This window comes from Juglans regia, chromosome 3, assembly GCF_001411555.2.
Source record: "Juglans regia cultivar Chandler chromosome 3, Walnut 2.0, whole genome shotgun sequence".
Classification (NCBI taxonomy): domain Eukaryota; kingdom Viridiplantae; phylum Streptophyta; class Magnoliopsida; order Fagales; family Juglandaceae; genus Juglans; species Juglans regia.
This window is the reverse complement of record NC_049903.1, coordinates 9,376,703-9,391,916: the sequence shown is the minus strand read 5'-3', so window position 1 is coordinate 9,391,916 and position 15,214 is coordinate 9,376,703. Positions and strand designations below refer to the sequence as shown.

At 33.6% G+C, this 15,214-nt stretch overlaps 3 protein-coding genes across 3 annotated transcripts; all 3 read left to right on the top strand.

The window, feature by feature from the left end:
• The first annotated feature begins 5,754 nt into the window (after positions 1 to 5,754).
• Positions 5,755 to 6,564, top strand: LOC108981912 (non-specific lipid-transfer protein A-like). The gene is made up of 2 exons (XM_018953163.2): positions 5,755 to 6,133; positions 6,373 to 6,564. The coding sequence occupies exons 1-2, from the start codon at positions 5,787 to 5,789 to the stop codon at positions 6,377 to 6,379; spliced, it is 354 nt and encodes a 117-aa protein (XP_018808708.1). The 5' UTR covers positions 5,755 to 5,786; the 3' UTR covers positions 6,380 to 6,564.
• Positions 6,565 to 7,831: 1,267 nt separating this feature from the next.
• LOC118347972 (non-specific lipid-transfer protein 2-like) lies at positions 7,832 to 8,324 on the top strand. Its single transcript, XM_035688674.1, has 2 exons — positions 7,832 to 8,180; positions 8,290 to 8,324. Exons 1-2 carry the CDS (start codon positions 7,832 to 7,834, stop codon positions 8,322 to 8,324), a joined length of 384 nt encoding a protein of 127 aa, XP_035544567.1.
• A 5,683-nt stretch (positions 8,325 to 14,007) lies between these two features.
• On the top strand, positions 14,008 to 14,728 carry LOC109017960 (non-specific lipid-transfer protein 1-like). Its single transcript, XM_035688368.1, has 2 exons — positions 14,008 to 14,400; positions 14,644 to 14,728. Exons 1-2 carry the CDS (start codon positions 14,051 to 14,053, stop codon positions 14,648 to 14,650), a joined length of 357 nt encoding a protein of 118 aa, XP_035544261.1. The 5' UTR covers positions 14,008 to 14,050; the 3' UTR covers positions 14,651 to 14,728.
• The last annotated feature ends 486 nt before the right edge of the window (positions 14,729 to 15,214 follow it).

The following is a 15,214-nucleotide window of genomic DNA, read 5'->3' as shown; positions in this document are numbered from 1 at the left end:
GACTTATTCATTTGTTTAGGAAGAATGAAAATACTTCTAAGCTATATTAATTGCACCCCACACTTTCAGCGGAAGAATATGTAATGCCCGTCCTCGTGGTGAGACTTTTAGAAAATAGTTTTTTTAAAAAAATGAGACGGAAATTACTAATCCTTTTAAAACTTTTTCTTTTTTCTTCCTAGTATATAAAAGATTCTAAGTTTAAAACTAAAACCTACTCTATAAATATAAGAGAGGGTTTTGCAGTGGAAATCATTAAGTTTAAATAAAAAAAGTCAATTTACAAAATACTCTTTCATATGTTACATAAAGCTTGCCTAGACTTCAGTCACTCTTCTCTTGGGCTATGTTTGTTCTGACGCTTCGTCCTCATGTTATCCCTGAGAGGGGGAGGTACATACAAAAAAATAAAAATGAGTCGAACACTCAGTAAGCATTACTTCATACAGTCAAAATATACTAACATAGGTTTTCATTCATGTATTCATGCATTCATCATACATATTTTACGTAAGCATACATTTCATTTAAAATATTACAATGTGAGATTTTTCTTTAAAAATGATTTTCATTTCTTAAAAAGTTTCTCATACCTTGTACTTTTATTCATGAAGAAACTAAAGCATATATGCATTCATTCTTTTCACTTTCATTTGGCCGATACATACTGTTATGCTCCAAGTGTTAGGGTTAGTGGTCTTCCTTTAGACTTGGATTCTGCTTATGGCCACAGGTTGGGAATCCGTTTTAGTCAGGGGTAGCATTGGGTGAGTACTACTTACCCGACATTGTAATTTGTCCAGTCCTTTGGTACCCATTCATTCAGTAATGGCCGTTACGTATTTTTATACATTAAAACATTATTTCATTCAGTTCTTTATTTCATTCATTCCTTTAAGTCTTTTCTTTTTCATTCTTTCAGTCAACAATCCATTCATTCATAAACATCGTTTAAAAGCATAAACTTAAACATCATCTTTCAATGCATAATTCAAAACTTAGTTCATGGCATCCTTTCAAAACCTCAGTTCATCGCATCATTTAAAAGCATAAGGCATAAACCTCAACATTTTGTTTCATGGAAAATACATACAATATATACTACGTATAACATCCATTCACATGCATACAATTATTACTTTGGGTGCACAAATAGGGGTTACCAAGGAAGGTCATACATATATATATACCTTTAAACACTTATACTTAACATACTTTCAAAAAATATCATTTCACTTCATTTCATGAGTATCATAAATAGAAACATTTCTTTTTCATTTTCATATGATTAGAAAACTCTATAATAGTATGAACATAATACTTACCTGGACTCTATGCCATACTCATTTCATACAGTTCATTCATATGCGTGTTAGATGGCAACCTATATGCACACATATAACCTTGACGTCATTCTCTATCTAGTGCATAAGCAACTAAACTAGAAAACATAGACTACACTTCACTTGGACTTTCCTCACTTAGACACACTCTTCCTTCTATCCCTATCTTTTATGTTTTCTTTTATCACGTTTCCTCTTTCAGAGACCCTTTTGAGGTCACATTTTTCAAACTACTTTGAGTGCTTATCCTTTAAAGTGAACCTCCATGACTCACTTTAAAGTTAAGACACATTAACACATTCATCTTATCCTTCCTATCAACCTCATTCTGATGCATAACTTGAAATAACCAAGTCATGCATCCTAGTCCTAGTCAATACACACGTCCCATCCTTCATGTATCCTAACCAACATTTCATCCTCATTCCCATCTATGCATACCACAAACCTTTAAGCCAACTCTGAAGCTTAAACATCGTGTACCTAAGCTTAAGACAGATTATCCATTACATATGGTAAACTTGTTTGGCACATGTGTCTAACCAGATCACACATGTACTCTACTCCCTTTTATCACCTAAGACCAACATATAATCCATTGAACGCCTGCTTGTGTAAACAAGATCCATACTCCGATACCAACATTTTCTTAAGCTCGACTAGCATGACTCTTCATGCTACCAGTCCAACTACCTAGTTCATCCTATCACTTAACACGACATAATCACATTCACAACTACACCTCCTATCACATCATGTAACTTGAAACTATTCCCAAGCTACACCATTATCCATTACTTCACCTGGCATCCCGCCACTTCACTTCTGCACCATCTTCTCACTCATCACATGCCACAACTCCATATGCATTCCCCGTCACTTCATGACATCTCATCATTCTTCCTCTACATCACCATTACACCACTCCATCACTTCACACATACTCTTAACCACGACACTACTACACAATAACACTCGTCACTTCGACCACATGGTCACATCACAACCACTTCGGGACAATGTTTACAGTTCCCGTCACTTCACATCACGGTTCACATTTCTCAACTATGCAACCATCCAACACTTCATGACATGCCATAGGGCGCATCACAACTTCACCACATGGAATACACTTCATGTGTACTCCCTTCACTTCACACTACACTTTGCACAACACAATCGATAATACGACACAACACACTTCACAACTACGCCCATCAATTCACTACACAGCGAACTCCACAAATACCACAACACATTCCACAACCAACTTCACAATAAAACTAATGAGGAAAAGGAAGAGGGTTTATACCATGGGTTGGGATGACTCGTTGTGTTGCTCGTTGTCTGGCAAGGTCCTGTGGCGTTGGAAGCCACTAGCTTGGGCGATGGCCATTCCTTAGTGGTCACGGTTGTGACCTTACAACAGGATTATCTCGGAGAACCAGATCTAGGGTTTGGAGGGTTTTGTGGTGGTGGCAGGAGGTGGACTTTGGTCTCACAGTGGTGGTTGGGGGGCTGGCTTGGCCATGTACGATGGTGAGTGATGTGTGTCTGTTGGAGGCCAGTTGAAAGAGGAGAGGGAGGCAAGGCCTTGGCTGGCAAGGGTATGGCGGTGTGGAGGCTGGGTCATGGGACTGACCCCGGGTGGCCATGAGTGGCGATAGCCGTGGTTGGAGGTTGTGCATGGCGGCGAGGCACCGGATCGGGTGCAACCCGCGAGGGGGAGAGGGAGATGTGCAACTATGGTGCATGACGATGGATCTAGGGAGAAGAGGTGGCCTACAGTGGGGCATGGTGGCTCGTGGTGGCTTGGAAGGAGCACGGCGGCGCTGGGAGAATAAGAGGCCACAATTGAGAAAATAAGGAGATAGAGATCCAAGGCTTCGGGGACTGGGGGTGGAGCAACGGTGGTCCACGACGAGGAGGAGCCTAGGAGAACATATTGGGAGGGAAGGGGAGAGGTTGTCGGCCTGGGAGAGAAGAGAGAGAGGGAGAAGAGGAAAGCAAATAGAAAAAGGGACGGAGCTAGGGTTTCAATCTAGGTTATTCATCTAGAGGTCCTAAATCTGATCCAACGGTGGAGATTTAAACACTGATTTAAACTAACTAAAATATCTAGATAAAATATAAATACAATATCATAAATTAAAATCAACTTTATATTATAAAAATACTATTCTTCATCATTAATTAAAATGATGAAGTTTGCTAAATATTTTTAAGAGAATAAAACCATCTAAATAATTAGAGTTTTTAACATAACTTAAATCTCATAATATTCTTAAATAAATAAAACCATTTCAATAAAATGATTTCCTACAACTACATTATTTTTGGGGCTTCCAAAAATATAAAGGGGCTTATTTTAAAATCAGGCTTTGGTTCAATAATACTGAAAATACCACATTTAAAATATTTCTCGGACATTTAAAATATTTCAAGGGCTTTAAAACACTGGGCTTCATTAAAATCACTTGCTATATTTAAAAATACACATTCAATATTTAAAACACATAGACAAGACTCGTAACCAATCAAGAGAAAAAGGGATAGGCTGTTACAGAATACCATGTACAAATAAAAGCTTGGGGTTATGAAAATCCAAAACCAGACTTTTGATGAAAAAATGGAAACTAACTACAATTTATACTAGGGCTGTACAAGAAACCATAAAACAGATCGGGACAGACTCAAACCGGCCGCTAGAGCTCGGAATTGGCCAAAACTGGCATAGAATCGGTTGGCCGGCGGTTAGATTTGGCCAAAACTGATGTCCAGCGGTTCGGTCCCGGTTTGATCCTGGACTGGACCGCTGAACCGACTGATACTTCAAATGTTTTTTTTTAATTATACATATATGAAACGACACCGTTTCACTTAAGTGAGTGAAACGGTGTCGTTTTGGGACTTAGTGTTTGAAAAAAATATAAAGGAAACGGCACTGTTTGACTTAAACCAAACGGCGCTATTTTACTCTAGGTTTTAAACACAGCACTCACCCTTCTTCTTCCTCGTTTCTTCTCCTTCTTCTTGATTTTTCACAGCACCGCCCCCGCCTTTCTCTCAATCTCTCTCTCTCTCTCTCTCTCTCTCTCTCTCTCTCTCTCTCTCTCTCTCTCTCTCTCATGGCGCGAGGCGCACATAGCCGTCTCTCTCTCAGTGTCTAACAGCGCACCTAGTCGCAGCCACCTTTGTCGCCATCTCTCTCTCTCTCTCTCTCTCTCTCAAATTGCAGCCACCTCTGTCGCCACCGAAGACGCCAACAAACCGACCGTCGTTATGTCGGGACCGAAGTAGACGGTTTTCTCCCCCTTCACGGGCCGGTTTCGATCGAGATTCACACCATTTCAAGATATTGGTGCGGTTTCAGTCCAAAACTGAAACCAAAACCGAACCTTCGGTTTTCACCCCTAATTTATACAAGTATATAACTTGATAGTGTATTTAACTTAATGCTTGATGTAGTATTAATTAGGGAACAATTAATAGGATACTGTTTAATTAACCTCATGAATCCGAATTGGAAAGTACACACACACTTTCATAATTGAAAATCTGAAAAATGAAGGGTTACAATTACACCCTTTTCTCCAAAAAGAAGAAGAAGGTGTTTTAACTCAGTTCAATGGTTGTCATAAGCGCACTCGTGGCACACCCTTATAAATTTAGGTTGTTTCTACTTGTGACGCAAAGCTACATCCTTACTATTTCTTCATTGTAATTGAATATAAAATATTGGTCCATATTTAAAGAGAAATTACATTGAGATGATTAGATAAAATAAATATCTTGATCATTATGAAATTAATTAAATCTCTTGATTTGATAATCATGAGAATTAAATATCTTGATTTGATAATTATGAAAATGAAATCTCTTGACTTGATAACTATGAAAATCAAATCACTTAGATTTGATAATTATGAAACTCAAGTGAAAATAATTAAATGAAGTTTTTGATTTGATGTTAAGAAAATGTTAAATGTACTTAATTGTGAAAAACTTACAAAAACCTGACATATCCACGTATCAATTATTGATATATTGAAATCATGAAATTCAAAATTCAAAACTTGAATTTCAAAACATAACTAACAAAATGAGTCTTATAAGTTAAAAAGTATAAGTAAAACTATAGGTACATGTAGTACTATTTTTGAAGATGGACGTTATATATTTTATATATGGAAGGTAGAAACTTATTTTGTAGTTTTGTTCCAATTAGTTATTGAGTAACATAAATTATTAGTTTTCTTCTTTTTTCCTTGGGACGTATTTATGAACCCAGGCTACTACTTTAATGAAAGTCATTAATTAAGGGTAGTCATAGCACATTACAACGCCTCTATATATAGAGCAGCAAGCAGCTTGCACCTATACAATACATCAAAACAGCTCATATCTGTAGCTAAGCATTAGTCTTTAATCCAAAAGAGATTAATGGAGAAGAAAACAATTCTAACGACCTTTGGGTTGATGATGATGATGTTGATCCTAAGCGCAACTACTGCAAGAGCCGATCTATGCCAGGATGCATTGAAAGCTTTGTTGCCTTGCATGCCGTTCTTGACGGGTTCTGACCCCCCAACACCCAGTGCTAACTGCTGCCTAGGTGCAAACGAAGTGCTGAATAAAGCTACGACCTCCGAAGATCGCAAGGCTCTGTGTGTCTGTTTCAAAAATGCTGCAGCCCAGGATGGTGTTAAGTCTGATAGGGCTGAACAGCTTCCCGACCTCTGCAAGATCAAAGTTCCGGTTCCGATCAAACCCGGTGTGGACTGCAACAAGTAATTTATTTCTCTCTCAATCTCTGACTACATGCATGCATCTGGCTTTGTTTGAGTAGGCGTATGCATTTCTACTTGGTTCATGCGAGCAGTTTGACCAAAAAACAGTGATTCATCATGAGCTACTAGCTACTACATATAAGTTTAATACTGGGTCTGTTTGTATGTGAAATATCTATTTTCTTGATGAGTCATATTGATTAATTATACGTTTTTTTTTTTTTTTTTATGATTTGCAGATTATGATGATTCTGTGGTAAGGATCGAGTGGAGGATCGAGTGGAGATAACAAATAAATATGGGGAACATTGATAGATAGAGCAACATATATGGCCATCTTAGATATATTAATATTCAGCTGTAAACATTAATATATCGAAGATCGACTCTTTTTGGCTATCTTATATTATATATATGCATGAAAATATCAATTAAATGAATAAAATTATTCCTAGTTTCTTTGCAACGCTCTTTAATTAGCCCGATTAATTATTCAACTTTAGGGGTTCTCCATATCCCATGGAACACTACTAATGATTGGAGATGCGGTAAATCTAAAGATGCTTTTATCATTATCATTACTGATCAAAATCATTTTTGTTTCTGATGAACGACGACAATTAAGCTAAGTGATTTTTTTGTGAGATATCTTTGCAAAATTAACCCTTTCTAAACTAAAAAAGAAGCAATTGCCAATTGGCTCATAGCTTAAGTCGCATTCCGACAATTAGCATGAGTGCTAATAGTATCGCAATATCACTCTTTATTACCGATTTTTGCTGAGTCATGCGAGGTCTAATGCAATATCAAGTCTATATTTTTTACACCAATTAATTTGAAGTGGAATTGACAAATACTATCGTAATTTGATCCCGATAACGTCTCTATGCAAAGTAAATGAGGCAGTATAGTTGGCATTAGTTCATGATAAACAAATTGATACATTTTATGATGCCAAAATATTAATAACAGATCTTGCTTTTCGCCATCTCATATATGCAATATGAGTAAATGGGCAAAAAGGATACCTTTAATTAGCTTCTTAAAACTTAGAAGTTTATTATGCAATAAAACATAATAAATATGAAGTTATTCAAATTTATGCGAGCTGTGCTAAACTTTGGATGAATTGTGTCATTTAATAATGGATCATAATTTTATGTTCACGAGCAGTTCATTTAATAAACAAATTGAATTGAACTTGATTTTGTTTGAGCGATCTTGAACATCTTGTCCAATAGACTTATTTATTTGTTTAGGAAGAATGACAGTACCCGTAAATTTTATTAATTGCACTCACTTTCTCGTAGAGTACCATGTACAAAAGAAAGTTTGGGGGTTATACAAATCCCAAAATGGAGACTAAAACTACCACATCTACACATGTATATAACTTAATAATGCATAAAAGATAATGTATTAATTAACTTGATGCTTTATGTAGTATTAGGGAACAATTAATAGGATATTAATGTTTAATTAATTAATCCACACATACTTTCATAATTGAAAATCTAAAAAATGGAGGGTTTCAATTACAACTCTTTCTCCTAAAAAGGAAGTGTTTTAACTTGGTTCAATGGTTGCCATAAGCACACTCGTGGCACACCCTTATTATAAATCGAGGTTGCTTCTACAAGCAAAATCATTCATTTTTGTAGCAGATCGGGAAGAAAGTCCATATATAATGGCAAGATAATGGAGAAGAAAATGAGGGCTTTGTATGCATTGGCTTTTGGCCTGGTGATTTTGATGTCGAGTGCATGGCACTCAGAGGCCATGAGACGCCCCGAGGCCCAAATGATTTTGCTGCCATGCCAACCATTCTTGGTGGGTGCTGGCCCTGACTCACCAGGCCTTCCCTGTTGTCTAGGTATTCAAAAACTTATCCATGAGGCTTCCACCACCAAAACACGCAGGGCTCTTTATCAATGTTTGAAGAATGCTGCTTCAGGACTTGATCGTACTACTACTCTTGATAGAGATAAACAGATTCCCCAACTTTGCCATATCAATGACCCTATACCAATTGACCCCAACGTGGACTGCAATACGTATTAATTAATCTCTCTTTGATTCTCTCTTTTTAGTGAAAGAACGTAGATCTTTGTGTATTCCTTGAACTATCGTGTTTTGTTTTTCTTGGTATTGTGCAGACTTCCATGATCCTAATTCCTACAGGAGGTTTTAGATGCTAATAAATTAAGAAATATGTAGCAAATCTTGTTTTCGGCCATTTTATGTATGCGTGAATTAAATTATGAATATGAATCAAAAGTTTTTCCAGTTTCCTTGCATTCACTTATCAAGTATATATACTTTTCAAAGTAACTTGTATGCGTGAATCATGGAAAATACATAAATTAAAGTAACATATATAAATTATGAATATGTATGCGTGAATCGAAGTATTAGGACCCCATATTTGCACCAAATAGTTTGGGAGATCAAATTAACTTGTACTTAATATAATAATTATTTCCACAAGAAAAATTCAAAATAGGGAAAATTATGAATAGAGCAAAAGAAAGAAAGAAAAAAAAAACTCTAAACGTCAATAGAAATTAAATCAAATTTAAGAAGTTAGATCTCTAGATATCAATGGCTAATGATGAGAAGATTAACATGCACATGTAAGACCAATATCGATGGATACAAAGAAGTACATGACTCACTGCCATTAACAATGTGGTGGGTTAATCTTGCAATTTCTGACTTTTGGGACAAAAACTTTGACGAGCATGAAGAAGAACGAGGATTACGTACAGTTCTCTTGAGACCATTAAGATCACTTGTACGTTGACACATCACTATACTATTATAATGTTCCATAGCAAAATATAAAAACCATCTCAAACCCATCACTATACTATTATATTGTTTTTTAGTTCTAAAATTCACATATGCAATTTCTCCCTTGACTAGATGGACTCGGCTATTCTTGTCGTCCTCTGATATGAAACATTCTCTTTCTTGTCTGTATTCCCACTAAACAAAATTATTTGTAATTGGCCTTCACGATCATTACAAATTGTATTTTATGTATCACTATGATCATGTGAATTTAATACGTATATTCCAAGTAATAGCTAGGCTACTATGACCTGTGTACAATTAGCGCATAAACTTTTTATTTTCTAATAATATATAACTTTCACTAAACTCTTACTATAAGTAAGGAAGCAATATATTATTAATACATTGAGAGTACCACCATGCTAATATATTGTGAAATCACTACTTGTTTCAAAATTTTAAGTTGTGTCTAACACACGAAATATTTAATTAAATAGATAAAGTGTAAAGTCAAGATCCAAACTCAGAACTTCTACATTGATACCATGATCAGAGATCACCACTTTATCCCAAAAAGTTAAGTTGATAGAAATTAAGGGTTTGATTTTAGAGTAGTAATGCTACATATAGTCGTATATTGCACAAGTTGCGCTGAGTAATCATTTTAAAAAAGAGTCGTGTCTACTATTAAAAATTAATTTTTGTTCATCATGTGGGTCTTGTACTTACTCAATTTTTTCAAAGAAATTGTGAAGTACTTGTGCACTCCATGATTGCAATATAAGTTTTTATGATTTTAATATTTATATTATATTTTAACACATATATCTCTTTAATTCCCCTACAATATTGAGAAAATACATTCGCCTCCCTTCGTATCAGATTTGATTTCATATAGCTAAAAAGCTCTAAGCAGTTGATAAATTTCAGAAAGTACAGCTGGACTTGCATTCATGCAAGTAGGGCTGATATCGGTCCGGTCCGGTCCGGTCTTGGGCCATAATGTGGACCGGACCGGACCTATTCGGTCTACATTTTCTCCACCCTGGACCGGACCGACTCACATATAGGTCCGGTCCGGTCCGGTCCATTTCGGTCCGGTCCGGTCCAGGGTCGGTCCAGTCGGTCTGGACATGTCTAAAATGGGCCATTCAGCCCATCTAAATGTGATTTTTTTTTTCCAATTTCAATTATTTTCGGCCCATTTCAAATTTGGTATATTTTTTTAACTAAAACTATTTAAAAAACTTGATTTTGAAAAATACAATGATAAAAAAAAAGTTAAAAGTTAAAACTAATCTATATAAAATAAAAAAAACCCAAAAAAAAAAAAATAATAATACAGATTTTGCCAAGGATTGCTACCCACTGATTTTGTATGTTAATATATATGGAGTATCAACAAAAAATAATAATAATACAGATTTTGCCAAGGATTACTATACTAATACTATATATTATATAATAATACATTAGTAATTTAGTACTAGACTATTAGTATATTTTTTTCTAATACCATATTAGAGTCTATTACTATACTAATAGTATATATTATATAATAATACATTAGTAATTTAGTACTAGAAGTAGACTATTAGTATATTTTTTTCTAATACCATATTAGAGTCTATTACTATACTAATACTATATATTATATAATAATACATTAGTAATTTAGTACTAGACTATTAGTATATTTTTTTCTAATACCATATTAGAGTCTATTACTATACTAATAGTATATATTATATAATAATACATTAGTAATTTAGTACTAGAAGTAGACTATTAGTATATTTTTTTCTAATACCATATTAGAGTCTATTACTATACTAATACTATTATACTATATATTATATAATAATACATTAGTAATTTAGTACTAGACTATTAGTATATTTTTTTCTAATACCATATTAGAGTCTATTACTATACTAATACTATATATTATATAATAATACATTAATACTATAAACTTATAGTGATTAGTTATTATCAATCATGATCAATATAAGTTATAACTTATAACTATATAATAGATTAATAGTATTAGTATTGGACTATTAGTAATATAGTATAGGCTATAGCTATATGTTAGTAATATACTAATATTAGTTATAGTGATTTAGTATAAGTTATAACTATATTACTATAACTATAAGTCTATAAGTCTATAACTATTAACTATTGTCTTAGACTCTTACTCTATGTTAGACTATTACTAATTTACTAATATACTATTAGTATATATTTTTATTAATACCATATTAGACTTTAGAGTCTAGAAGTAGACTCTAGACTATTAATATAATACTTGTATTAGTATAAATATTAATAATTTAGTATTACTATAAAATTATAAATATTACTATTAGTATAAACTTATAAATGTGTATTAGTTAATAATTATTTAATGATGAATTAGTGATAGGATTAGGTTAATTAGTCAAATGAAAATTATATACTTAATATATATAAATTATTAAATTATATATATATATTTAATTCGGTCCGGTCCGGTCCGAAAACCAGCCGGACCGTGGACCGGACCGGACCGAATTAATTCGGTCCTCTTATTTTTGGACCGGACCGGACCGGAACAACTCTCGGTCCGGACCGAATTGGCCGGTCCGGACCGAATTGGCCGGTCCGGTCGGTTTTCCCGGTCCGGACTGCCCGATTATCACCCCTACATGCAAGTATGCAAGTGCAGTTTGGATGGCTCGACCATTGTCAGAAAAATCATTTTCTATATATAAGCGCTTCAAATTTTGGATGAAAACAAAATTTGCGCACATGCATGGATCAACAAATTCAAATAATACGTATATAACCTCGCCTAATGGGATTCTGGGGGGTGTCTCTTCGCTCGATATCCCGCACACGGCACATCCTAATGTTCAATAGCCAAATATAAATAAATTCCACTTTTTAGTTTTTTATGCCGATAGAAAATGTAAAATATATAGTAAAAATTGAGACGAGGAAATATAAATAGGGAAATATACTTTGAGGGTTACATCGATCACTATTTATAAATATATTACATGAAGATGAGATAAAGTAAATATTTTGATTATTATAAAAATCAAATCACTTAATTTCGTAATTATGAAAATAAAATCAGGATAATAATCAAATCAAATTTTTTATTTGATTTAATATTATCTCTAATATCTCCTAAACTCAAGATGGATAATTTTAAAATTTTGAGTTTAGAGATTTAATTGTAGTGTTTATATATTGATTGATTGCCTATGAGATGATAAAAGTAACAGTGATGAAGTGACAAAAGTGACTGGCAATCAAACATCAGATCTGAAACTATGACCGACAATGGGCCAAGGCCAATATAGGGCTACCAAAAGGCCAAAATATTAAGCCAACAATTTGCTAAATATAACCAGCTTGGTCAACTATAAGCCCAAAAATAAAAGTTTAAAAATGGGTTTGAGTTTCAAACAATGCTTGGAAAAGACCAAAAAGAATAGTTGGGTTAACAAAGAACCTAATAAAAAAGCTTTACAACTAACAAAGATTTTTGGATGACATGAATTTGAGACAAGACATGTGGTTGAAGGCCAGGGGTATGAAGATTTTGTGAGACGCAAATCTAGTGAAAGATTTTTAAAAGAAATAGTTTACAGAATGGAGCATGACGTCAGCTGAGATCTATGATACCATGATTGAAAAAAAAAAAATTATATAGCAGAAATTGAGATTGAAAAAAGAGGATGAGGAGAATGAGAGAAGACCTTGAATGCGACATCATTACTATATTTTCTATTATGATTGAATACAAAGTATCAGTCTCTATTTATAGAAAAATTAAATGGAGATGAGATCGAGTAAATTATCTTAATCAATATGAAAATAAAATCTCTTGATTTGATTATTACGGAAACCAAATCTCTTGATTTTATAATTATGGAAACCAAATCTCTTGATTTTATAATTATAAAAATCAAGTCTGGAAAATAATTAATTTAAATTTTTGATTTGGTATTATCTCTAACATACAAAAAAAAAATAAATCAAAATGGTTATTACCAATTCCATTATAGTCAAGGGAAAACCATGCATTTCTTGTATGAATAATTTTATAATAATTATTAAGGCTATATCTTTATTTCACTTTATTCTCTTAAACTAGGTATATCTCATTCTTAAAATAGAAAATGCTATAGGTACTTAAGAAAAATTAAAAAAAAAACTTATTTATTTATATGTCAGTTATTAATATGTTTAAAATCATGAAATTTAAAATTCAAAATCTGGTTTTAAAAGGAAATTAACAGAATGAATCTTATAAATAAAATTATAAGTAAAAGTGTAAGTAGATGTAAAAAGAAAAAAAAAACATATGACAGATTCTAGAGAACGTTGCCTTCAAGTAATTGAGGTGCATGCATTTATTTCAATTTGGCATTCCTAATGTAAGTTAATTAGTGAGATACATTTATGATTCAACTAATAGAGTTCTTAAGATTAATTAATGACATTCGAAAAAGAATAAAATTAGCAAATACAACATCATTATTCTGCATAAATTTCCAAAAGCACCCTTGTGTTTTTGGCTTAGATTCACAGTATCTTGGCCGACACTTATTATAACAATAAGATGCACACTTGTTTTTTTTTTTCTTAAGTGTGGGTACTCCATATATTTTTTCTTTTTCGAAAAAGAAAAGAACCGAACTGAATCAAACTAAACTGATAAATTTAAAATATAGAACCAACAAAATTCAAAAATCATAAAAAATAAAAAAAATAAAAAAATCCGAAAAGGCTGAAGAGCAACTTTGGTATTGAACTTTTACTTGCTCATGGTTCAAGATGGACGTTATATATTTAAATATGGAAGGTATTAGAAATTACTTATTTTGTAGCTTTGTTCTTAATTATTGAATAACATATATAATTAATTAGCTTTCTTCTTTCTCTTTCAGGACGTATTTATGAAAATCAAGGCCCACTACTTTAATGAAAGTCATCAACTAAGGTTAGTAATAGCACATTACAACTCCTCTATAAATAGAGCAGTAAGCTTGCACCTATACAATGCATCAAAACAAATTCATATCTGTAGCTAAGCATTAGTCTTTAATCCAAAAGAGATTAATGGAGAAGAAGACAAATCTAATGGCCTTTGGGTTGATGATGATGCTGTTGATCCTAAGCGCAAGTACTACTGCAAGAGCCGATCTATGCCAGGATGCACTGAAAGCTTTGATGCCTTGCTTTGCGTTCTTGACGGGTTTTAGCCCACCGCCACCCAACGCTGGCTGCTGCCAAGGCGCACAAGATGTGCTAAATAAGGCTACGACCTCCGCAGATCGCAAGGCTCTGTGTGTCTGTTTCAAAAATGTTATAGGCCAGGGTGGTATTTTGCCTGATAGGGCTGAACAACTTCCCGAACTCTGCAACGTCAAAACTCCGGTTCCGATTAGATCCGATGTGGATTGCAACAAGTAATTTCTTTCTCTCCCTATCTCTGACTGCATGCATGTGGTCTGTGTTTGAGCACGCATGTGCATTTCTAGCTACTTGTTTCATGCTTACGGTTTGACCAAAAAATATTAGTGATTCATCATGAGCTAGCTACTACATATAAATTAATATTGGGTATGTTTGCTGCATGTGAAACTATCTTTTTTTGCTTGATGAATCTTCTGATCAACTAATATCTTTTTTTTTTTTTTTTGAATTTGCAGATTATGATGATTCCATAAGGAGCGGATCAGATAACATGAAATAAAGATTGGGGAACATGCATAGATAGAGCAATATATATATATATATATATATATATATATAGCCAAATATTGGGTTGTAAACATTAATATATATCGAAGGACGTCGACTCTTTTTGGCTATGATCTTGTATTATAAATATGCATGAAAAGATTAATTAAACGAATTATATAACGATTCCTAGTTTCTTTACATGAACGCTCTGATCTGGCCCAATTAATTACTCAACTTTAGAGGTTAACCTCCATATCTGCAGACTCGTGCAGTACTAATGCTCTTGGAGATGTCGTACAAATCTAAACAAGCTTTTACCATTCATGTTGATAAGAACCATTTTTGTTTAATTAAATGCATGGGGGCAAAAAGGATAGTACCTTTAATTAATTAGCTTCTTAAAATCATGTTTACTTTTACTGTTCATGGATTTTCGTTAGGTTAATATCGTGTGCTCAATGTTCAAGGCCAAAATACTTAATTGTGGTGTATTAGAGCCAATTATGGGTTTAATATATAACTTGTTCAATCAAAAAA

Bases quoted from the DNA above. Each gene is read 5' to 3' on its own strand.
- LOC108981912 (XM_018953163.2), top strand. From the start codon at position 5,787: ATGGAGAAGAAAACAATTCTAACGACCTTTGGGTTGATGATGATGATG.
- LOC118347972 (XM_035688674.1), top strand. From the start codon at position 7,832: ATGGAGAAGAAAATGAGGGCTTTGTATGCATTGGCTTTTGGCCTGGTG. The intron at 8,181-8,289 runs GCAATACGTATT...GGTATTGTGCAG, and splicing joins AATTGACCCCAACGTGGACT to ACTTCCATGATCCTAATTCC.
- LOC109017960 (XM_035688368.1), top strand. From the start codon at position 14,051: ATGGAGAAGAAGACAAATCTAATGGCCTTTGGGTTGATGATGATGCTG.